The 26037-nt window shown below is 45.1% G+C and overlaps 1 protein-coding gene across 14 annotated transcripts in view; it reads right to left on the bottom strand.

Moving 5' to 3' along the window:
* Positions 1-26037, bottom strand: part of CFAP92 (cilia and flagella associated protein 92 (putative)) — an 82657-nt gene that overhangs the window by 10848 nt on the left and 45772 nt on the right. For 8 of the 14 annotated variants that reach the window (XM_071092295.1, XM_071092293.1, XM_071092290.1 and 5 more), the window contains 2 exons: positions 17981-18175; positions 15308-15605 (listed from right to left, as the gene is read on the bottom strand). The exons of 1 other annotated variant lie outside the window; for it this stretch is intronic. In XM_071092295.1, the coding sequence (XP_070948396.1) occupies positions 15308-15605; positions 17981-18175 (493 nt within the window). Of the gene's footprint in view, positions 1-7310; positions 7373-15307; positions 15606-17980; positions 18176-26037 lie in introns of all 14 variants that reach the window. 5 more of the 14 variants (XR_011620264.1, XR_011620263.1, XM_071092296.1 and 2 more) reach the window with 3 other exon arrangements.

Raw genomic sequence — 26037 nt, 5'->3', positions numbered from 1 at the left:
ACAGGATGAAAAGATGGAAACCAAGAAAAAAGAGAGACAGGCCGGGCGCGGTGGCTCAAGCCTGTAATCCCAGCACTTTGGGAGGCCGAGACCGGCGGATCACGAGGTCAGGAGATCGAGACCATCCTGGCTAACCCAGTGAAACCCCGTCTCTACTAAAAAATACAAAAAACTAGCTGGGCGAGGCGGCGGGCGCCTGTAGTCCCAGCTACTCGGGAGGCTGAGGCAGGAGAATGGCGTGAACCCGGGAGGCGGAGCTTGCAGTGAGCTGAGATCCGGCCACTGCACTCCAGCCTGGGCGACAGACCGAGACTCTGTCTCAAAAAAAAAAAAAAAAAAAAAAAAAAAAAAGAGAGACAATAGAAACAGACCTGAGGTAATCCAGATATTGGAAGTATCAGACAAGAACATTAAACTAGTCTGGACATGGTGGCTCATGCTTGTAATCGCAGCACTTTGGGAGGCCGAGATGGGTGAATCACCTGAGGTGAGGAGTTAGAGACCAGCCTAACCAACATGGTGAGACCCTGTTTCTACTAAATATACAGAAATTAGCTGGGCGTGGCAGTAGGTAGTCCCAGCTACTCGGAAGGCTGAGGCAGGGAGAATTGCTTGAACCCAGGAGGCGGAGGTTGCAGTGAGCCAACTGCACTCTAGCCTGGGCGAAAGAGCGAGACTGTATCTCAAAAAAAAAAAGAAATAATAATAATTATGATTAATCAAAATAAATGAAAATGAGAATTTCACCAGACACCTGGAACCTATAGGAAAAGTAAATGGAAATCATAGAATTGGAGAAATCATCATTAAAGTTAAGATCCAGTGGATGGGTTTAATTGCAGCTTGGACACAGTGTTGGAGAAAAGCTGAATGTTGGGGAAAAAGGCTGAGACAGGGCTTGCATGTCTGACATAATGTAAAAGAGTCTTGGAACATGTCTGGGATCCAGGGTCTAAAACCCCTTGTGGCCTTTGGATCACCAAGCTCTGTGCCAAAGGGTGGAAGGCTGCCCTGCCGCACCACAATCTAAACCCAGGGCACAAGCCACGACGGCGTGGCTTGGATGGAATCCAGGGCTCAGGTCATAAAACCCCTCGTGGCCTCTGGAATGTGTCTAGACTTGCTGGCTCCTTGCTTCTAGCACTCTCAGCCTCATAGGTTGATTGTATCTTAAACTAGAAGAACATGTTTCCCATTATCTTAAGTAGCAGAACATGTTCCATATGCTTCAGAGGAAATGCTAAACCATCACTGCTGTAGATCATGCACTTGATACACTGCTTTCTTTCAACCCCCACATCCTCACCACCTGCTTCTTTGATCACCAGTAAGTAGTGTAGGCTTCCAGCGCTCAGGGCCTTCACAGCCTCCATACTAGTGTTGGCCCCTGGTCCCATTTTATGTACTCTGGTCTCATTCCTTTGACTCTGCCGGACTTCCTAGCCCCCATCGCCTGGTGTTGGGTCTGATCACCCCAACATTCCTGGCGCCCAATGTGAGGTGATGAAGACCCCGGCGAAGGAATGCTAGATGTGTGAAAGCAGAGGATGCATCGTCAGAGGACACCTAAGGACGACTGAAAGAAGCTCAGGAAAGCTGAGGGCTCAGAAGAACCAGGGTAACAATGGGACAAAGTGAAAGCAAACATTCTGCTTATTTGAATTTCTTAAGGCATTTATTACGAAGAGGGGGAGTGAAAGTACTCAGAATTTGTTATCACTCTTTAGTACAGTAGAACAGTTTTGCCCATGGTTTCTAGAACAAGGGACTATGGAGTTGGATGAATGGGAGAGAATTGGCAGAGATTTTAAAAAGGGATATAAAGATGGAGCAAAAATTCCAGTTTCCGTTTGGTCAATGTGGGCGCTAATAAAGGCAGCTCTTGAGCCATTTCAAACAGATAAGGCAGATTCACATGAGGAAGAGGAGGACGAGTGTGAAAAACTAACTTCAGATTCTGAATGCGAGGAGCAAAAAACCAGAAGAGGTTTATGAAAAGAAGGAGAAACTGAAAAAGGTATATTTTACTAGCTCGTCAGCTCTGCCTGCTGAATTAAGTGAATGGTCACCTCCTCCCTCTCCCCTTAATGAAAATGAATTAGCTGAAAAACTTACTGCTCCTGTAGTTACAACATTAAAACATGGAGCAATTGGTGGTGCTATACAAAATTCTCTTCAAAAAGCTAGAGCTGAGGGAGACCTTGAAACATGGCAATTTCCGGTTACTATAACCCAGGAAGGAGGACAGAATATAGCCAATTGGACCACTTTTCCTTATAAGTTATTAAATTTAAGGAAGCCATTAGTCAATATGGGCCAAATTCTCCTTTTGTGCAAACTTTATTTAAAAATATGGCTCTTGATAATAGGTTAATACCGTATGATTGGGATACTTTAACAAAATCTGTTCTCACTCTATCTCAGTATTTACAGTTTAAAACTTGGTGGGCTGATGAAGCTCAGACTCAGGCAAGGGAAAACACAAGTGAAGCCACCTGTGCCTGTTTCCTTTGAACAGTTAATGGGAATTGGCCCTAATTGGGGTCGATTAGAAAATCAATCAGTACTGGAGGATGTCGCCATTGTTCAGTTGCACACTCTGTGCTTACGGGCATGGGAAAGGATAAATGTTACAGGGAAAAATATCCTTCTTTTAGTTCTGACAGGGACCTAAAGAACCATATATTGATTTTATTGCTCGGCTCCAAGAGGCTGTGTATAAAACCATAACCGATGAACAGCTCAGGATGTTGCAATACAGCTTCTTACATACAATAATGCTAATGCAGTGTCAAACTGCTATTAGACCCCTGACAGGGAAGCCTCATTTAGCTGAATATATTAAGGCTTCTGATGGCATTGGAGGTAACTTACATAAGGCTACTCTTTTAGCTCAGGCTATGGCTGGATTGAAAGCAGGAAAGAATATGCCCCGTTTCTCAGGCTCTTATTTCAATTGTGGGCAATTTGGACACACACAAAAAAGGAATATAGAAAAGGAAATCAAAAGGCAAAAACTACCATCAATCAACAGAAAAGTCCCAGTGTATGCCCCCAGTGTGAGAAAGGCAATCACTGGACAAATCAGTGTCATTCTAAATTTAGCAAAGATGGACAACCTCTTTCAGGAAACGGGAAGAGGGGCCCGCCTCAGGTCCCTCAACAAACCGAGGCATATCCAGCACAGCCAGTGCCCTTCCAAACACACAACAATTGTCCCCTGCCACAGTAGGCAGTGCTGCTATAAACCTCTGCAGCACAATTCCCATCTCCTTCCTGCGGAGCCACCAAAGAAGGTCCCCACAGGCGTTAGGGGACCCTTACCCTCAGGAACAGTCGGTCTATTACTTGGTCTAGTTTAAGAGGTGTCACTGTGCATACGGGAATAATTGACTCTGATTATACCAGAGAAATTCAATTAGTTGGCTGGGCATGGTGGCTCACGCCTGTAATCCCAGCACTTTGGGAGGCCGAGGTGGGCGGATCATGAGGTACAGAGATCAAGACCATCCTGGCTAACACGGTGAAACCCCACCTCTACTAAAAATACAAAAAAATTATTCAAGGTCAGGAGATCGAGACCATCCTGGCTAACACAATGAAACCCTGTCTCTACTAAAAAATACAAAAAACTAGCCGGGCGAGGTGGCGGGCGCCTATAGTCCCAGCTACTTGGGAGGCTGAGGCAGGAGAATGGCGTGAATCCAGGAGGCGGAGCTTGCAGTGAGCTGAGATCTGGCCACTGCACTCCAGCCTGCGTGACAGAGCAAGACTCCGTCTCAAAAAAAAAAAAAATTATTCAGACGTGGTGGCGGGTACCTGTAGTCCCAGGTCTTAGGGAGGCTGAGGCAGAAGAATGGTGTGAACCCAGGAGGCAGAGCTTGCAGTGAGCTGAGATCACGCCACTGCACTCCAGCCTGGGCAACAGAGCAAGACTCCGCCTCAAAAAAAAAAAAAAAAAAAAAAGAAATTCAATTAGTTATTAGTTCTTCAACTCCATGGTCCACCTCCCGAGGAGAAAGAATTGCTTAGTTATTGTTGTTACCTTACACAAAACTAGGAAGCAGCACAATGAAAAGAACAGGCTTTGGTAGTACTAATCAAGCAGGAAAGGCTGTATATTGGGTTAATCAAGTGTTTGACAGAAGACCTATTTGTACAGTAACTATTCAGGGAAAGGATTTTAGAAGGACTAGTAGATACTGGAGCTGATGTCTCTATTACAGCTTTAAATCAATGGCCCCAACATTGGCCCAAACAAAAGACTTCCATAGGTATTGTTGGCATAGGGACTGCTTCAGAAGTTTTTGAGAGTTCCTTGATTTTACCATGTCAAGGGCCAGATGGCCAGGAAGGAACAATTCAACCTATTATTACACCTATTCCTGTCAATTTATGGGGTAGAGACTTATTGCAACAATGGGGTGCCCACCAAACATCTGAAGATCTGTCATGAGCCACAGCATCTAGTGCACCCACCTGTACAGTGCAGATTGAAGGTTTAAGGATTGCTTTTTTGCTATACTGTTGCACAAGAAGGATAAGCCTCGATTTGCTTTCTCTGTGCCTTCTGTTAGAAGGGGCCTGTTTCTCATTATCAGTGGAAAGTTTTACCCCATGGTAATTAACCAAAGAGGCAGAAGCTAAGTTACAGCTTGTAGAACAAATGCTTCAGCAATGGTATGCCTCCCAGCTACAGCAACAAAAGTTTTTGCTTCTGTTTTGCTAGATTTACTAACGTGGGGTTGAGGGTATGCTAGTGTTTTTGCAGGACATGAACAAACCGTATGGGTGCCCTCGAGATGTGTATGACCATGGAATGGGAGACTGGAGGGACCCATGGATCCCAACCATGGACTGGGTTCCCCCAGTACAAGCCATGGGCCAGTTGAATCTGAATGCAAGGATGGAACAAGGACCGACTGGAATCACACTGACATCAACCCCCATAACATGGGGACAGATCAAGAAAACCACACAGGAAGCTGAGAAACTGCTGGAGCACCAGGGTTTCACCTTTTGCTGGAACTCAGAGGTACAATAGATGCTTAACGGACCAATGCTTTCTGACTGAGCTTCTCTCTACCCTGAATACAAGAGACCCTAATAGGCAGGAATATCATCATCCCTATTCAGCATGAAGAAGTTGCAGAAGACGGACCTTCATCCTTCTGCAACCCTTAGGATTAAGGGTCCTCTTGTAAAAGGGAAAGGAGAAATATGTAAGAAGCATTCAAACCAGAGTGACTGCATTTTGAATAAGGGCTAAGAAAAATGAAGCTGAGTCACTAACCGGCAATTAAGGGCGGCACAGCCTGCAATTGCCTTGCTTAATTAATTTAAAAACAAAAAGAGGACCTTTTGGATTCAAAGTTGTGTTCAGCCACCTTTTATGCTAGCAATAGGGAATGCTACTCTTAACCGCATTCTGGAGGGCAAAGATGAAAATCTCACCCTTGATACTGTAAAACTAAAAAAGTAGATTTTTGAAGCCTGTCAGACTCACTTAGCCCTGCTTCCTGGAACTGATATTTTGAACAAGACAGCCAATGGGTTGTCCACAATCCTCTTAAATGGATGAAGGCCATTGAAAGCTCTACAGTTGCAGATTTTGTTCTAATAATTATGTGTTTCTGCTGTCTCCTTTTAGTCTGCAGATGCAGAAGCCACCTCTGGAGAGAAAGCTGCCGTCGAGAACAAGCAATGATAGCTGTGGCGGTTTTACAAAAAAGAAAAGGGGGCATGTTGGGGAAAAGCTGAGTGTTGGGAAAAAAGCTGAGGCTGGACTTGCATGTCTGATATATTGTAAAAGAGTCTTGGAACATGTCTGGGGTCCAGGGTCTAAAACCCCTCATGGCCTTTGGAACACCAAGCTCTGTGCCAAAGGGTGGAAGGCAGCCCTGCCGCACCATAATCTGAGCCCAGGGCATAAAACTCCTCATGGTGCCAGGCGTGGTGGCTCACGCCTGTTATCCCAGCACTTTGGGAGGCTGAGGCGGGTGGATCACAAGGTCAGGAGATCGAGACCATCCTGGCAAACACAGTGAAACCCCATCTCTACTAAAAATACAAAAAAATTAGCTGGGTGTGGTGGCAGGTGCCTGTGGTCCCAGCTTCTAGGGAGGCTGAGGCAGGAGAATGGTGTGAACCCAGGAGGCAGCGGAGCTTGCAGTGAGCTGAGATCGCACCACTGCACTCCAGCCTGGGCAACAGAGCAAGACTCCGTCTCAAAAAAAAAAAAAGAAAAACTCTTCGTGGCTTGGACGGAATCCAGGGCTCAGGGTGTAAAACCCCTCGTGGTCTCTGGAATGTGTCTAGACTTGCTGGCTCCTTGCTTCTAGCACTCCCAGGCTCATAGATCAATTGTATCTTTTTTTTTTTTTTTTTTTGAGATGGAGTTTTGCTCTTGTTGCCCAGGCTGGAGTGCAATAGCGTGATCTCGGCTCACCACAACCTCCACCCCCTGGGTTCAAGTGATTCTCCTGCCTCAGCCTCCCAAGTAGCTGGGATTACAGTCATGCACCACCATGCCCGGCTCATTTTGTAATTTTCTTAGCAGAGACACGGTTTCTCCATGTCAGGCTAGTCCCGAACTCCTGACCTCAGGTGATCCACCAGCCTCGGCCTCCCAAAGTGCTGGGATTACAAGCGCGAGCCACTGCGCCCAACTGATTGTATCTTAAACTAGAAGAACATGTTTACTATTATCTCAAGTAGCAGAACATTTTCCATTTGCTTCAAAGAAAATGCTAAACTGTCATAGCTGTAGATCATGCGCTGATACACTGCTTTCTTTCAACCCCCACATCCTCACCACCTGCTTCTTTGATCACCAATAAATAATGTGGGCTTCCAGAACTCGGGGCCTTCACAGCCTCCGTATTAGCGTTGGCCCCCTGGTCCCACTTTATGCACTCTTGTCTCATTCCTTTATGAGAATGAGAACTCTGCTGGACTTTGTGGCCCCCACGGCCTGGTGTTGGGTCTGATCACCCCAACACACAGCAGGGGATATGATTAGTGATTTAGCAAAACAGCAGTCTCCAACCTTTTTGGCACCAGGGATTGGTTTCGTGGAAGACAATTTTTCCACGGCCAGTGGGAGAAGGTTGTATGGGCATGGTTTGGGGATGAAACTGTTCCACCTCAGCTCATCAGGCATTGGTTAGAGTCTCATAAGGAACATGCAACCTAGATCCCTTGCATGTTCAATTCACAATAGCATTCACACTCCTATGAGAATCTAATGTCACCACTAATGTGACAGGAGGCGGAGCTCAGGTGGTAATGCTCACTTGCCCACTGCTCACCTTCTGTTGTTTCTAACAGGCCTCAAACTGCTACTGGTCCATAGCCTGGGTGTTGGGGACCCCTGCATCAGAAGATATATTGGTTGAAAATAATCAGATTGAAGGACAAAAAGGAGAAAAAAAGACTGTAAAATAAAAAGTGTGAGATGTATAAATAATATCAGATGCAGATCATGGTGAAAATATCTTAACACTGGAGTCCCAGGAGGAGAGGGAGAGAAGATGAATATAAGTAATATCTGAAGAGAAATACTGTCTTAGAACTTTTAAAACTTAAAACAAGCTACAGATTTAACAAGTTCTAGAAACCCATGGCAGGTTAAATACAAAGAAAAACATGCCTATGAGCATCACAATAAAACTGCCGAAAACCAAAGAAAAGAAAAAAAATTTTTTTTTTTTTTTTTGAGACGGAGTCTCGCTCCGTCGCCCAGGCTGGAGTGTAGTGGCCAGATCTCAGCTCACTGCAAGCTCCGCCTCCCGGGTTCCTGCCATTCTCCTGCCTCAGCCTCCCAAGTAGCTGGGACCACAGGCGCCGCCACCTCGCCCGGCTAATTTTTTGTGTTTTTAGTAGAGACGGGGTTTCGCCGTGTTAGCCAGGATGGTCTCGATCTCCTGACCTTGTGATCCGCCCGTCTCGGCCTCCCAAAGTGCTGGGATTACAGGCTTGAGCCACCACGCCCGGCCGAAAAAAAATTTAAGCAGCCAGAGACAGCCAAATTATCTTCAAAAGAACAAGACTGGTTGGCAGCTGACCAACAGAAACAATGGAAGTCAGAGGACAAGGGAATGATTTCTTTAAAGTGTTAATAACTGCCAAGCTAGAATTCTAAACCCAGGAAAAATACCCAAAAAATCTAACCACAGAAAAATTAATTGGTATTCACAGATATTTCTCAACACTGAAACAATGAAAAGACAAGTCACAGACTGGGAAAAGAGACACATCTAACAACTCATACTTGAATAACGGTAAAACACTGTCAATTGGCCAGGCGCGGTGGCTCAAGCCTGTAATCCCAGCACTTTGGGAGGCCGAGGCGGGTGGATCACGAGGTCAGGAGATCGAGACTATCCTGGCTAACATGGTGAAACCCCGTCTCTACTAAAAATACAAAAAACTAGCCGGGCGTGGTGGCGGGCGCCTGTAGTCTCAGCTACTTGGGAGGCTGAGGCGGGAGAAAGCGTGAACCTGGGAGGCGGAGCTTGCAGTGAGCCGAGATCACGCCACTGCACTCCAGCCTGGGAGACACAGCGAGACTCCGTCTCAAAAAAAAAAAAAAAAAAAAACACTGTCAATCAGAAAAATACAACTAGATTTATTTTAAATGGAGAAAATATATAAATTTGAACAAGCACTTTATAAAAGGAGATATCCAAATAGCCAATCATATGTGAAAAGGTGCTCAACATTATTCAGAGAGAGAGACATTAAAGCCTGAATGTGGCTGGGCATGGTGGCTCATGCCTGTAATCCCAGCACTTTGGGAGGCTGAGGCAGGTGAATCACCTGAGGTCAGGAGTTCAAGACCAGCCTGGCCAATATGGTGAAACCCTGTCTCTACTAAAAGTACAAAAATTAGCCAGGCATGGTGGCACACACCTGTAGTCCCAGCCACTCAGGAGGCTGAGGCAGGGAGAATTGCTTAAACCTGGGAGGCAGAGGTTGCAGTGAGCTGAGATCACACCACTGCACTCCAGCCTGGGTGACAGGGCAAGATGCTATCTCAAAAACAACAAGAAACCTGAATGTAATACCAGTACACCTCACCTGAGCAGTGAACATAAAACCAAATCTAGACCAAATCTAGCCACATATGCATCATGATTATACATGAAGAAGTGAGATTTATCCCAGGAATCCAAGGCTGGTTTAATATGCAAATATGAAATAATGTAGTATACCATATTAATAATGAACAAAAACCACATGATCACAATATTTGCATTCAACAAAAGCATTTTTTTTGTTAAATGCATCTATTTTCACAAAATTTTCACAATTTAATTTAAAAAATGCATATATTGTGAAAACATGTATATATAATGTGGAAAAAGCATTTAACAAATATCCAACACCTATTCATACTGAACTCTCAACAAACTAAGATTAGAAGGGAACTTCCTTGACCTGATAAAGGGCATCTCTCAAAAATCTGCAGTTAATGTCCAACTTAATGGTAAAAGCCTGAATACTTTCTCCCCAAGATCACAAGCAAGACAAGCATGCCTGCTCTCACCACTCCTCTTCAACACTGCACTTTATACCAGACATTCTAGACAATGCAAAGGGAGAAACAGAGGGAAAGACAAAGAGAAGGAAGAAAAGAGTAAGGAAAGCAAGTGTTACGGACTGAATGTCTTCACACTCAAATTCCTCTATTGAAGCTTTAACCCCCAGCCTGGCTCTATTTGGAGTAGGGAAGTAATTAAGGTTAAATGAGGTCATAAGGTTGGGCCCAGATCTGATAGAATTAGTGTATTTGTAAGAAGAGACATTAGAGGATGGGCGAGGTGGCTCACACCTGTAATTACAGCACTTTGGTAAGCCAAGGCGGGCAGATCACAAGGTCAGGAGATCGAGACCAGCATGGCCAACATGGCAAAACCCTGTCTCTACTAAAAATACAAAAATTAGCTGGGTGAGGTGGTGTGTGCTTGTCATCCCAGCTACTCGGGAGGCTAAGGCAGGAGAATGGCTTGAACCCGGGAGGCGGAGATTGCAGTGAGCCAAGATTGCGCAATTGCACCCCAGCTTGGCAACAGAGCGAGACTCTGTCTAAAAAAAAAAAAAAAAAAAGAGAGAGAGAGACATTAGAGATCTCTCCTTTCTCTCCACACACAACAAAGAGACCATATGAGTACACAGCAAGATGGTGGCCACCTACAAGCCAAGAGAAAAGGCCTCAGAATTAAACCGACCTTGCCGGACTCTTAGTTTTAGACGTTCCAGCCTCCAGAATAGTGAGGAAATAATTTTCTGTTGTTTGAACCTCCGAGCTTATGACAGCCCAGGCAGAAGGAAAGGAAGGAAGGAAGAGTATCCAGATTGGAAAGGAAAATGACCTTTCTTCACAGATGATGTGATCCAGTTCAAAAGGTTGTAGGACACCAGATCAATGTACAAAAAATTAATTCTATTTATATATTATGGAAACAATACAAAAAGCAATTAAATTCATAGCACCATTAATTTCACAAAAGAAGTGCAAGAGTTACACATTGAGAACTACAGAAATTGCTGAGGAAAACAAGACGTAAATAACAGCAGAGACATTACATGTTCATAAATTGGCAACCCCAAAATTGTTAAGTTGGCAGTTTTTCCCAAATCAATCTATAGATTCAATAAAATCCCCACCAGGCATGGTGGTTCACACTGTAATCCCAGCACTTTGGGAGGCTGAGACGGGCGGATCACAAGGTCAGGAGATCAACACCATCCTGGCTAACACGGTGAAACCCCGTCTCTACCAAAAAAAAAAAAAATTAGCCAGGTGTGGTGGCGGATGCATGTAGTACTTGGGAGGCTGAGGCAGGAGAATGGCATGAACCCGGGAGGCTGAGCTTGCAGTGAGCCAAGATCACGCCACTGCACTCCAGCCTGGGCGACAGAGCGAGACTCCATCTCAAAATAAATAAATAAAATCCCAATGAAATTCCTATAGAATTTTTTACAGAAATTGGCAAGCTGATCTTAAAATATATGTGGAAATGCAAAGGACCCAAAGTAGTCAAAGCAATTTTGAAAAATAACAAAGTTAAAGGACTTAAAAAATCCAACTAACTAACTATAATTAAAGTCATCAAGACAATGTGTTGCTGGTATATGGAGAGGCATATAAGTTAATGGGACATAGTTTAGAACTCAGATATAAACTCTTACATTTATGATCAATTCTTGACAAAGGTGCTAAGTCAATTCAATGGGGGAATAGCTAGTCTTTGCTAGAAATGATGTGAGGACAACTGGATATCCATATGCAAAAAGATTAATTTAGACCCTTACCATGGACCTCAAAAAAAATGGTTCAGAGATCTAAATGTGCGAGTTAAGAGTAAGTGTAAGAGAAAGGATATGAAATGATCTTTGTAACTTTAAGCAGAGTCCTTAGCTATAACACCAAAAGCATGATTGCTAAAAGAAAAAACATAAATTGGAATTTATCAAAATTAAGAGCTTTTATACTTCAAAAGCTTTTTCTTACACCATTAAGAAAAAAAGACAAGCCACAAATATGGAGAAAATATTTGCAAATCATATTTCCCATTAAGTACTTGTATCCAGAATATATAACAACTCAACAATAAAAAGACAACTTGATTTTAAAATGGATAAATGATACAAACAGAGGGCCAGGCACGGTGGCTCATAATTGTAATCCCAGCACTTCAGGAAGCCAAGGTGGAAGGATTGCCTGAGCCCAAAGGGTTCAAGATCAGTCTGGGTAACATAGTGAGACCCTGTCTCAATTTGAAAAAAAGAGATTAATTCAAAAAGATACAAATATAGATTACATCAAAGAAGCTTTATTAATTCCTAATAAGCACACTAAAAGATACCTAACATCGTCAGTCATTATAAAATGCAAATTAAAATCATGAGATACATACTAGAATGGCTATAATCAAAAGGACTGATAAGAAGTGTTTGTATGAATGTGGAGAAACTAGAACCCTCATGCATTGCTGGTAGGGATGTTAAGATTGTGCAACTACACTGTAAAAACTGCTTTTCTTACAATGTAATTTCTTAAAATCATAAATATAAACCTACCTATATGACAGCAATTCCACTCCTATGTTCTACCCAAGAGAAATGAAAACATATTTTCACATAATGATTTGTATGCAAATGTTCATAGGAGCAAATTTATAATAGCCCCAAGCAAGAAATAATAGTAATTCCAAAAAGTGGTGAATGGATAAATATGGTACATCAATTCAATGCAATAATATTCAGCAATAAAAAAGGAACATACTGCTGATATATTCAGGAACATGGATGACCCTCAGAAACTTTATGCTCAGTAAAAGAAGCCAGACACAAAAATTTACATAACTATATGGTTCCAATTACCTGAAATATTCAGACAAGGCAAATCTATCAAGACAAAAAGCAGATCAGTGGTTATGTGGGACTAAGAATGGAGGAGAGATTGACTGTAAACTAGCATGAGAATACTTTTTGTGGGGATGGAAATGTTCTAAAACTGGATTGTGATGATGGTGTTAAAACTATAAATTTACTAAAAACTATTTTTATATACTTATAATGAGTGAATTTTATGGTATGTAAATTATATCTCAAGGTGTAAAAATGTGAAAAAATTAAATTATGGGTGGGTTTCAATTATTATAGTATGAATAGGAAATTTAAAGCCATTTTAGAGTAGCCATATCTAAGATAATAGGAACATGATTTTTTAAAAAGCTGGAACAATACAAGCGATTTCAGCAAATTTACAAGAGATGGGGGCTAGTAAATAAATTGTATACTACTATATTATAAAATTGTCTATAATATTGCATTTTTTTTGAGACAGAGTCTTGCTCTGTCACCCAGGCTGGAGTGCAGTGGCATGATCTCGGCTCACTGCAAGCTCCGCTGCCTCCCGAGTTCATGCCATTCTCCTGCCTCAGACTCCCTAAAAGCTGGGACTACAGGCGCCTGCCACCACACCCGGCTAATTTTTTTGTATTTTTAGTAGAGATAGGGTTTCACCGTGTTCACCAGGATGGTCTCAATCTCCTGACCTTGTGATCCGCCCACCTCAGCCTCCCAAAGTGCTGGGATTACAGGTGTGAGCTACTGTGCCTGGCCCTGCAAAATCTTTAAAAACCCTTCCTTGTGGCCGGGCGTGGTAGCTCACACCTGTAATCCCAGCTCTTTGGGAGGCCGTGGGTGGATCACTTGAGGTCAGGAGTTCGAGACCAACCTGGGCAACATGGCGAAACCCCATCTCTACTAAAAATACAAAAATTAGCCAGGCATGGTGGTGTGTGCCTGTAATCCCAGCTACTCAGGAGGCTGAGGCAGGAGAATCGCTTGAGCCTGGGAGGCAGGTACTGAAGTGAGCTGAGATCATGCCACTACACTCCAGCCTGGGCAACAAAGCAAGACCATCTCAAAAATAAATATAAATTTAAAATGTTACCATATTATGTGGCATTAACAAAATTATATTAACCTATGAAATGAATATATATTCTTGCACATATCTTAAGGGCACTGAGAGGTAGGATAAGGAAGACTGCAAATACTCTCAACGTTGTTTGACTTTTTTTGTTTGTTTGTTTGAGACAGGGTCTCATTCTGTCGCTCTGAGTGCTGGAATGCAGTGGTGCGATCTCAGCTCACTGCAACCTTACCTCCCAGGTTCAAGTGATTCTCCTGCTTCAGCCTTCCAAGTAGCTGAGATTACAGGTGCACACCACCACATCCAGCTAATTTTTGTATTTTTAGTAGAGACAGGGGTTTTGCCATGTTGGCCAGGCTGGTCTTGAACTCCTGGCCTCAAGGGATCTGACTGCCTCAACCTCCCAAAATGCTGGGATTACAGGCATGAGGCACTGTGCCCCGCATTGAGACAGGGTCTCGCTCTGCCATCCAGGCTGGAATGTAATGGCGTGATCTCGGCTCACTGCAACCTGTGCTTCCCAGGCTCAAGCCTCAGCCTCCTGAGTAGCTAGGACTACAGGTACATGCCACCATGCCCAGCTAATTTTTTGTAGAGACGGTTTTGCCATGTTGCCCAGGCTGGTCTCAAACTCCTGAGCTTAAGCAACCTGTGCACCTTGGCCTCCCACAGTTCTATGATATATATATATTTATTAAACAAGAGAAATAAAAATGAATGAAATAGCCAACTCGAGAAGATAGAAAAAAGGAGAAAGGTGTATGTTTTAAAGTATCATAAAAATAAAAGCCCAAGTTAATGAATTAGAAAAACAGAAAAAGCAGAATTGATAAATCCAAGAACTGGTTCTTTTGAAAAAGCTAAAAACCTGAACACTAATGGAAAAAACAGCCAGGCACAGTGACTCACACCTGTAATCCCAACACTTTGGGAGGCCGAGGCAGGAGAATCCCTTGAGCCTAGGAGCTGGAGACCAGCCTGGGCAACATAGCAAGACCCAATCTCTTAAAAAGGTAAAAAAAAAAAAAAATTAACCAGGTGTGGTGGCACATGCCTGCCTACTCAGGAGGCCGAGGTGGGAGGACTGCTTGAGCCCAGGAGTTGGAGGCTGCAGTGACCCGTGATCAAGTCATAGTACTCTAGCCTGAGCAACGTAGTGAGACCCCAATTCAAACAAAATAGAAGAAGTCTGTTCTTTGGTTTTCATAAAGAATGCACACATATAAAACTTACAAGCTTCTAGGAGACACTTGTTTTTAAACTAGAGAATTGCGGGGGATGGTAGGGCCTTCACAGAGACCACAGGCAGACAACTCCAAGTCATACCATAGATATTTGTGTTTTCATGTCTTTTTGGTTGGCATGGGGTGAGCGAGGTTCTCCTTGCCCATTCAGGCCGCATAGCACCAGCCTTCTACCCTCTCACCAGCTTCTCAGTCTCCCATTCTCTCCCTCTGTCATGCAGATCAGTTTATGTCCCATGTTGCTTGGACATCTTACGACACTTATGCCCTGAGCAACCTAAGCAACATGTTACACACACACACACACACACGCCACAGTTCTTTCTCTATAATGAACTCTGGGGGCCATGGTAAAGGTAATAAACCTAATAGCATTCCTTCTCACCTTTCAGGAAGGACAAGGTTATCTAGGACTGGGAGTGAAGGTTTCTGACATGGCTCAGCCCCACCTCCTGCACTTCTTGCCCATCCAGTGGGGTAACCCAGGCCAGGAGCGCAGGCACAGACCAGAGGCAAATGTCCCACTCAGGAATATGCCCTGTGCCTCTTAGCAGGCGCCTGGACTGCCCAGGTGAGGCCTGGGAGCTCCAAGTTGGAGAGGAAGGCGGCCCACCTGGATGAAACTGTGCTTTTTGTCTTTGTTCTTCAGTAGCATGGCGCTCCGCCACTGCAGGTACTTCTCCTGGTGGGCGTGGATCTCTAAGGTGAGGCTGGAGTCCCGACCGTGGTAGTCCTCAAGATTGGGGGTGGGCTGAGGTGGTAGGGCGAACAGTTTCTCATCTGTGAGTTCTTCTTGCGAAAGGGGCATCCCAAACTCTTGGCTCAAGTCTTTGATCATAGCAGAGGAGGGCAGCAGGTTCCTCACCATCACGTCCCAGAGGGTGGTGCTGTTATAGCAGATGTCGTGGATCCTGGAACAAAGAACCACTGCCCCACTGAACCTCGCCTACCTTGCAAGACAGGTGTAATCACTCCCATCCTACAGCAGGAAATGAGCACTCAGAGGTTGCTTAGCTGGTCCCAGGCCCTGGAGCTTGTAACGAAAGAGCTCCCATTCCAGTCTGCTGAGCCTGGGCTCCTGGCTCCTTCTCCATCTTCTCCCCAGCCCCCAGAAACCAAAGGCTGCCCATGGTTTGCTCTGAGTGCTGCTCTGTTCCTGTGTCCTTAGTCATGCTTCCCCTCCTCCCATACCCCATCGGACACAGCCCTACCAGCTGCCCATCAGGGATGTAGAGCACAGAGCCTTCCGCACCAGGAGGACATCATGCAAGGAGCCTCAGGGGGCTGGCTAATAGAGGAGGAGGAGGAGGCTGGAGAGAGAGTCCTCAGCAAAGCTCAAGGAGCTCCCCAGCCCTGAAGCCTCCTCCTAGGTGCCTTCTGCCATGGCCTGGTGTGCAGTGGGCATTGGGTCCAGAACCCATGCTCGGTCATGGCTGTTGGCTGCTGACTGTCTCAGCTGCCTCCGAAGTCCACTGCGGTAGATGCCTGCCCTCACTCTCACTGTCGCAGTGACCCTGGCCCAGCCTTAGCCTTTCTGAATATGGTTTCCTCACCCTCAGATAGAAATAAAGCTATATGGATGCAGCTACCTTGGATGCAGTAAGCACTTCCTAAAAAGTGTTCTCTTTCCTTCATAGAACCCTCAGCTACTTCCTGTCACCTACCAGGCAGGACCGGGTCTGGCCTCCTCCCAAATGCTGTGGCACCACCCCACATGCCAAAGATGAGGGCCACGGAATCAAAGAAAAGCCTCTTGGTTCCAACCAAGATCTTTATCCTTCCTATCTCTCCAGCCTCCTCCCCTCCTTCATTAATATATCCAGCGAGCACTAGCTAGGGCCAGACCTGTTGCTGGCTCTAAAAATATAAAGACAGGGTTTGTACCTCCTGCCCCACACCCAGCAGCAAGTGAACTGTCCACCTGCTGAACATCCCCTGGCCCTTCCTCAACAGCAGCCTCTCCTGCTCTGGGGAAAGAAGCAGCCCCCTCCTCCATGCCCCTGCTGGGTCCCAGGGCACCCCACTGCCTGTGTTCTTTATGTCCTCTCTCCTTCTGAACTGTGGCCTCCTGAGAGTGGGGACTGGTGTGCTCACAGCTCCCCTAGAGCCATTGTGGGCTAGCAGCTGCTCAGTGAGGGAATGGTGAGACCCTGGTTGCCCAGGCTGGAGTGCAGTGGTGTGATCTCAGCTCACTGCAACCTCCACCTCCCAGGTTCAAGCAATTCTCCTGCCTCAGCCTCCCGAGTAGCTGGGATTACAGGCATGCGCTACCATGCCCGGCAAATTTTGTATTTTTAGTAGAGATAGGGTTTCTCCATGTTGGTCAGGCTGGTCTCGAATTCCCGACCTCAGGTGATCCGCCCACCTTGGCCTCTCAAAGTGCTGGGATTACAGGTGTGAGCCACTGAATCCGGCCTGTTTTTGTTTGTTTCTGAGATGGAAGTCTCACTCTGTCGCCCAGACTGGGGTACAATGGCTCGAACTCAGCTCACTGCAACCTCTGCCTTCCAGGTTCAAGAGATTCTCCTGCCTCTGTCTCCCAAGTAGCTGGGATTACAGGTGTGCACCACTACACCTGGCTAATTTTTGTATTTTTAGTAGAGGTGGGGTCTCACTATGTTGCCTAGGCTTGTCTCAAATTCCTGGGCTCAAGCCATCCTCTCATCTCAGCCTCCCAAAGTGCTGGGATTACAGGTGTGAGCCACTGTGCCCAGCCCACACCTGGCTAATTATTAACAACTTTTTTTTTTTTTTTGAGACGGAGTCTTGCTCTGTCGCCCAGGCAGGAGTGCAGTGGCGTGATCTCCACTCAGTGAGCTCCACTCCCCGGGTTCAGGCCATTCTCCTGCCTCAGCCTCCTTCAGTAGTAGCTGGGACTACAGGCACCCGCTGCCACGCCCAGCTAAATTTTTTTTTGTATTTTTAGTAGAGATGGGGTTTCACCATGTTCACCAGGATGGTCTCAATCTCCTGACCTCGTGATCCGCCCGCCTCGGCCTCCCAATTTTATTAACAAATTTTTGTGGAGATGAGGTCTCACTCTGTTGCCCAGGTTAGAAAATGGGGTTTAACCAGCCACTCCCTCCTCAGGTGATTCTAGGACACGCCCCAAGAACTGCAGACGCGACAGAGTCACAGCATCTGGGTAGATGCCCTCCTCCCCCCACCGTCTGTTGGGGCCACTATGTAGTTGTTGGACACCCCAGCTCGCCTGTTTGGGCGCAGAGTGCTAAGAAGCGCCCCTTCCGCTGGGGCGCAGGACCCCACGCGGGCTGCCACTGCCCACCTGGTCAGTGCCTGGAAGACCCGCCTCCACTCAGTGTCTCGCAGGAAAAGCACCGCCTGCTGCAGCAGCAGCTCCGTGGGCTGGAAGAGGTGCACGTGGTACAGGATGGCCTCCAGGTCCCCATAGAGCCGGCTGCGGAACAGCAGCTGAGAGTTGTACAGCACCTTGTATTTCCCGTGTTCTGACCTGGGAATCCTGCAAGAGACAGAAGGCCAAGGGCCAGAGCTAACTTGCATGGTGGCTTCCTGGGACACCATGGTGAGGGTGCACTGTCAGGTACAGCTTTTATGTTGTTTAAAAACAAGCCCAGGGGCCGGGTGTGGTGACTCGCGCCTGTAATCCCAGCACTTTGGGAGACGGAGGTGGGCAGATCACCTGAGGTCGGGAGTTCGAGACCAGCCTGACCAACATGGAGAAACCCCATCTCTAGTAAAAAATGCGAAATTAGCCTGGCATGGTGGTGCATGCCTGTAATCCCAGCTACTTGGGAGGCTGAAGCGGCAGAATCGCTTGAACCCGGGAGGCAGAGGTTGCAGTGAGCCAAAATCATGACATTGCACTCCAGCCTGGGTAACAAGAGTGAAACTCGGTCTCAAAACAAAAACAAACCAAAACGAAAAAAAAAAAAGCCCAGAGGGGTAGAGGCTGCAGCGAGCCCTGATGGCACCAGTGCACTCCAGCCTGGGCAACAGAGTGAGATCCCATTTCAAAACAACAACAAAAGACAAGGTTGGTAATAAAGACTATACTAAGATAAAAATAGAGCAATTTAAAAGTATAAAAAATTAACTAAAAGAATAGAAAAAACAAAAAGAATATGATGATGATGAATGCCTCCTGGTAGACACAACATCTTTCAAAACGTGGGGCCTTGACAGAGAACTGGCAGTGAAATGCTGAAATTGACCTGATCTGGCTCATGGCCTGTGCCTCCCACCCCCTTCCTGCCCCCACTCAGCCCCTCACCACCCCTCCAAGCCCTGCCCTGGCACTCGCACTCTGCACTATGGCAACACCAGCCTGGCAGGGTTTCTATGCACAGCCTACTCTCATTGCCCTGCACTGGCCTATGCCAATCCACTGCCTTTTTGAACCTGGTGAAGTCTACAATGCTTTCATCTCCCCTTCAGGAATCTGTGTTCCTGGTCAGAGGTAGGTCCTCTTTTGTGAAGTATTTGTTTGGGTATTTTGCCCATACTTTCCACTGGGATGTTTTCTTACTGATTCACAGGACTTTAAAAAATATATTTAGGATACTAATTATTGGTCAGTTCCAGACACTGCAAATAATTTTGTTTGTAGCTTGTCTTTTCACCATATTTACGGTGTCGTGAAAGTTGATCACATACATTGGGTCATTCTCATCACACCCAACTAAAACAGAGTCGAGAGGCGGGGAGAAAGCACCCAGGGCACGTAGCACTGCTCCAGGAATGTCATTCTCTGCAGCCTGGCTGCTGAGGCCGCCTGCTCCAACCTGAAGCCAGTCTTATCTGATAGCTACTGATACCATGTGCTGCAACTCCAAGACTACTTTTACTCACTGGCGCTTGCCAGTCGGAGGTTGCCAGTGCCCCAAAACTTTGTTTTCTGTCAAACACAAAACAAAGTGAATTCTCAAAACAATACCTAACATTTTTATAATGCCCCTCCTTTTTATAAAACCTCCAACCTTCTCTGTTTTTCAGACATACTGAAGACTGCCCAGCCTGTGTGTGTACCTCAAATTGTAATTCTTGCTTCCCAAATAAAATTTTTAAATTTAGAGATTCATCTCTGTATTTTGACTTTGACAGTGTCTTTTGATGAGCAGAAGTTACTTTTAACGTTGCCAAATGTATGATTCTTTTCTTCTTTGTCCTTGTCTGGTTCAAGAACTCTTTCTCCATTCTGGGGTCATGAATATGTTCTTCTATATTTTCATCTATAAGCTTTGTAATTTTGCTTTTCAAAAATAGATTTTTCACTTTGGGAGGTCAAGGTGGGCAGGTTGCTTGAGCCCAGGAGTTGGAGGCCAGCCTGGGCAACCCGGTGAAACCCCATCTCTACAAAAAATACAAAAATAATCTGAGCATGGTGGTATACACCCGTAGTCCCAGCTACCTGGGAGGCTGAGATGGGAGAATGGCTTGACCCCTGGAGGTAGAGGTTGCAGTGAGCCCTTGTACCACTCAGCCTGGGTGACAGAGACAGACCCTGTCTCAAAAAAAAAAAAAAAAAAGCCCAGGCACAGTGGCTAACACCTGTAATCCCAGCACTGTGGGAGGCTGAGGCGGGTGGATCATGAGGTCAGGAGATCAAGACCACGGTGAAACCCATCTCTACTAAAAATACAAAAAATTAGCTGGGCGCGGTGGCAGGCACCTGTAGTCTCAGCTACTCAGGAGGCTGAGGCAGGAGAATGGCGTGAACCCAGGAGGCGGATCTTGCGGTGAGCCGAGATCACGCCACCGCACTCCAGCCTGGGCGACAGAGCGAGATTCTGTCTCAAAAAAAAAAAAAAAATTCTGGTGAAATCTGAGATCAGATCATTGTAGTCTACTTAGTTATACTGTGTCAATCAGTAGTCATTATATAAGATGTCACCATTGGGGGAATTGGGGGACCTTGAGTAATGAGTACATGCAACCTCTCCACTATTTTTGCAATTTCAAAGTTAAAAGTTTAGGCCAGGTGCAGTGGCTCACACCTGTAATCCCAGCACTTTGGGAGGCTAAGGCGGGTGGATCACCTGAGGTCAGGAGTTCGAGACCAGCCTTCCCAACATGGCAAAACCCCATCTCTACTAAAAATACAAAAAATTAGCCGGGCATGATGGCGGGTGCCTGTAATCTCAGCTACTAGGGAGACCGAGGCAGGAGAGTTGCTTGAACGCAGGAGGCAGAGGTTGCAGTGAGCCAAGATCGCACCATTGCACTCCAGCCTGGGCAACAGAACGAGACTCTGTCTCAAACAAAAGAAAAAAAATTAGCTGGGCATGGTGGTACATGCTTGTGGTCCCAGCTACTTGAGATGCTGAGGTAGGAGGATCGCTTGAGGCTGGGGGGGGTCAAGGCTGCAGTGAATCGTGACCGCACCACTCCACTCCAGCCTGGGTAACAGCAATAAACCCTGTCTCAATAAAAAGAAAGAAAGAAAGAAAAAGCTCAAAAAAAAAAAAACAACAAAGTTAAAAGTTTAAAAACAGGGGCTTGGTCTACCTAGACTAGAGTTGATTTTTATGAATTGTGTGAGCCAGCAAATTAGGAATAGAATGGAACTTCCTCAGATCCATAAGGACATCTACAAAAACCCTACACCTAACATCATAGGTAGTGGGGAAACACTGATGCCTTCTGCCGCAGAGACCAGAAACAAGGCAAGTGTGTGTGCTTTCACCATTTTTTTTTTTTTTTTTGAGATGGAGTCTCGCTCTGTTGCCCAGGTTGGAGTGCAGTGGCGCGATCTCGGCTCACTGCAAGCTCCGCCTCCCGGGTTCACGCCATTCTCCTGCTTCAGCCTCCCAAGTAGCTGGGACTACAGGCGCCCGCCACCATGCCCGGCTAATTTTTGTGTTTTTAGTAGAGATGGGGTTTCACCGCGTTAGCCAAGATGGTCTCAATCTCTTGACCTCGTGATCCGCCCATCTAGGCCTCCCAAAGGGCTGGGATTATAGGAGTGAGTCACCTTCACCGTTCTTACATAAAACAATACTGCACGTCCAGGCCAGTACAACAAGGAGATGAAGGTATACAGACTGAAAGAAAGAAATGTAATTATCCCTATTTGCAGATGACATGATGATCAGTATAGAAAATCCCAAGGAATCTCCCAAAAAAACAAAACAAAAACTCGTGGAACCAGTGAGTTTCAGCAAGGCTTTAGGATATAAAATCAACATACAAAAATCAGTTCTATTTCCAGATATAGCAGTGGTTGCCAGGGATTAAGGATGTCTTTCCTTTTTTCCTATGGAACACAATTATCCCAACACCATTTATTGAAAAGTTTATCCTTTCCCTACTGAACTTTTTTTGTCCACTAGAGTTACTTATTTATTTTTTTTGAGACAGAATCTCTCTCTGTTGGCCAGGCTGGAGTGCAGTGGCACGATCTTGGCTCACTACAATCTCTGTCTCCTGGGCTCAAGCAATTCTCCTGCCTCAGCCTCCTGAGTAGCTGGGATTACAGGCATGTGTCAGCAAGCCTGGCTAAGTTTTGTATTTTTAGTAGAGACAGGTTTTCACCATGTTGGCCAGGCTGGTCTCGAACTCCTGACCTTGGGTAATTGCCCACTTTGGCCTCCCAAAGTGCTGGGATTACAGGCGTGAGCCACTGTGCCTAGCCTAGAGTTACTTTTTAATTGAGATATAATTTACATGGCAGACAATTTACCCATTTGTAAAGTATAAGTCAATAGTTTTTCATCTATTTAGTGCAACCACTACCACCATCATCAATTTCAGAACATCTCATCACCTCAAAAAGAAACCCCACACCCCTTAGCTATCACTCTGTATACTCCCAACCCCCTGAATACCCCCACCCCTGATCCACTAAGTATCTACCAATCCAGTGGTCCCCAACCTATTTGACACCACGGAGTGGTTTCGTGGAAGACAATTTTTCCATGGATGGGGTTGGGGGGATGGTTTCGGGATGAAACTGTTCCACCTCAGATGATCAGGCATTAGATTCTCATAAAGAATGCGCAACCTAGGTCCCTCGCATGCACAGTTCACAAAAAGGTTCCCGCTCCTATGAGAATCTAATGCTGCTGCCAATCTGTCAGGAGGCAAAGCTCAGGCAGAGCTTGCTGACCTCCTGCTGTGCAGCCCGGTTCCTAACAGGCCAGAGACTGGTACAGGTCCATGGCCCAGGGGTTGGGGACCCCTATACTAATCTACTTTCTGATAGATTGGTCTCTTCTGGACATTGCACATAAATTGAATCATGTCATATGCAACATCTTGTGGCCAGCCGCTTCTCCTCAGCATGTTTTCAAGGTTCATCCATAGTGTAGCATGTGTCAGTGTTTCATTACTTTTTATGTCCAAATAGAATTCCAGTGTATGCATATCCCATCATTTGTTTACCCTTTTACCACTTCATGGACATTTGGGCTGTTTCCATCTTTTGGCTATTATGAATAATGCTGTTATAAACATGAGTGTACAAGTTTAGTACACTAATTAGCAATAATCCACACATTAGTGTGGATATACATGTTTTCATTTTCTTGGGCACAGATCTAGGAGTGATATTCCTGGGTCATATGGGAACTCTGTGTTTAATCACTTGAGGAACTGCCAGAGTGTTTTCCAAAGTGGCTGCACTTACATTCCTCCCAGCAGAGAAGGACACTTCTGATTCCTCCATATCCTTGCCAATGCTTGTCATTACTGGACTTTTGGATTCTATCTATCCTAATGAGTATGAAATAGCATCCCATTGTATAAGATTCATCTTTTTGAAGTAGAACATTCAGTGTTTTTTAGTATATTTATTCCCTACCAATTTTGCAATATCACATATGTCATACGGCAAATGAACACTTATGTGTAGGTCTGTTTCTGGATTCTCTATTATATTCCATAGGTCTGCTTGTCTATCTCTGAACCAACACCATACTATCTTAATGACTATAGTTTTATCATGAGTCTTGATATCTAGTACAGCAAGTTCTTCTATCTTGTTCTTATTCAAGGGTATCTTTTTTAAAAAAAAGACCTTTGCATGTTGCTGTAAAGGGTTTAAAATTCCAACAGCTTTTAAAGTATGGACTTTGATTAAAAAAAAAAAGTATGAAACTTAACATGCAAAAGTTTAAAATTTTATTTTATTTTATTTTATTTTATTTTATTTATTTTTTTATTTTTTGAGACAGAGTCTCGCTATGTCGCCCAGGCTGGAGTGCAGTGGCCGGATCTCAGTTCACTGGAAGCTCTGCCTCCCGGGTTTACGCCATTCTCCTGCCTCAGCCTCCCGAGTAGCTGGGACTACAGGCGCCCGCCACCTCGCCTGGCTAGTTTTTTGTATTTTTTAGTAGAGACGGGGTTTCACCGGGTTAGCCAGGATGGTCTCCATCTGCTGACCTCGTGATCCGCCCGTCTCGGCCTCCCAAAGTGCTGGGATTACAGGCTTGAGCCACCGCGCCCGGCCAAAAGTTTAAAATTTTAAAATCAATGTCCATACTTTAAAAACTGTTGGGATTTTTAAAACTGGAAGTGCACTGAATCTACAGTTCAAATCTGAAGATAACTGAGCCTTTAGAATATTGAGTCTTCAAATTCATGAACATGGTATCCCTCTCCACTTATTTATGTCTTCCTTAATTTTTCCTGAAGTTCTATAATATTCATGATGGACGTCTTTCACATCTTTTTGTCAAATTTAGTCCCATGAATTTTATACATTTTACTTTAAATGTGTTCCAATTTTTAAAAATTAGTTTTCGTATGTAGATGGTATTCAAAATTTGATATTTTTATACTAATTTTTATATTCAATACCACATTAAATAATCTTATCTGAACATATTTTTGGTATTATTTTTTAAATTTCTTATAAATTTTTTAATATATTGGCATAATTTGAAACACATATCAATGTCTGCAACAACTATAATTATGTCTCAATAATTTTCAGACATTTTTCATTTCCAAATAAGCATTTTAAGGCTATACATTTTCTTCTGACTAATGCTTCAATATCACTCTGCAAATTTTTATTTATTTATTTATTTATTTTGAGACAGAGTCTCACTCTGTTGTCCAGATTGGAGTGCAGTGGCATGACCTTGGCTCACTGCAATCTCTGCCTCCTGGGTTCAGGAGATTCTCCTGCCTCAGCCTCCCGAGTAGCTGGGATTACATGTGTGTGCCACCACGCCCAGCTAATTTTTGTATTTTTAGTAGAGATGGGGTTTCACCATGTTGACCAGGCTGGTCTCAAACTCCCAACCTCAGGCGATCCACCCACCTTGGCCTCCCAAAGTGCTGGGATTGTGAGTGATTTTGACTACATTCACAATGTTGTGCAGCCATAAACACTATCTAGTGAGCCACTGCACCCGGCCCACCCTGCAACTTTAGTTAATATATTATTTTCATTATTGTTCAGTTCAAAAATGTCTAATTTCCATTAGGATTTCTTTTTGACCCACAAGTTATTTGGAAGTATGGTTATTAATTTCCTTCCATATGAACTTTTTTCTGGTTAATGATCTATATTTTATTTCTAGCCTAATTCAACGGGGTTCAATGAGCATGCTTCATGTTATTTCTGCCACTGGAAAATGCTTTCGAGATGTAATTCATATACTATCTGCCCAGCATTAGCCAAACCACAAAGTTTGAGGGCACAGTCCCCAAGACCACCCTTACTTCTGACGCCAACTGCAAGTTCAGGAGGTTTCTGAGACTGCCCTCTGGTTTGATCACACGCTAGAAGGGCTCACAGAACTTACTTACTCAGTTCTACACTCACAGTTAGTTGGATTACAGGGAAAGAATACAGATTAAAATCTGCCAGGGGAACAAACACATGGAGCAGAGTCCACGACGGCTCCAGACACAAAGCTTCCACTGTCCTCTCCTTGTGGGGCCGGATGTGCTACCCTCTTAGCACTGGTGAGTGGCAGCGTGCAAGCACACTGCAGCCAGGCAGCTCGCCCCAGCCCTGGTGGCCAGAGTTTCCAGGGGGCTCCACTGCACAGGTATAGCAGGCGGGCTGACCGCCTACATGGCTAAACTCAGTCTCCTGATTCTGCATGACCCAAAGCCCCCATCCCAAAGCACCCGGTTGGTCTTTCTGAAAGGTCAGCCTCCATCCTGTGACTGTCAGGTGTGGCCAGTCCCCTCCCTGAACAAAGACACTCCTATTAGGTGTGACTCAGATTGCCTCCCAGGAGCCAAGGGCAGAGCCCAGACTGTTCCTGGGCCAGGCCACATTCTCTGCTACACACAACAAAACTCATTTTTTTTTTTTTTGTTTTTGAGACGGAATCTTGCTGTGCTGCCCAGGCTGGAGTGCAGTGGCGTGATCTTGGCTCACTGCAACTTCCACCTCCCGGGTTC

This window comes from Macaca nemestrina, chromosome 2 (assembly GCF_043159975.1).
Source record: "Macaca nemestrina isolate mMacNem1 chromosome 2, mMacNem.hap1, whole genome shotgun sequence".
Classification (NCBI taxonomy): Eukaryota; Metazoa; Chordata; class Mammalia; order Primates; family Cercopithecidae; genus Macaca; species Macaca nemestrina.
The sequence above is the reverse complement of the archived record's forward strand: the minus strand, read 5'-3'. Positions and strand labels throughout refer to the sequence as shown.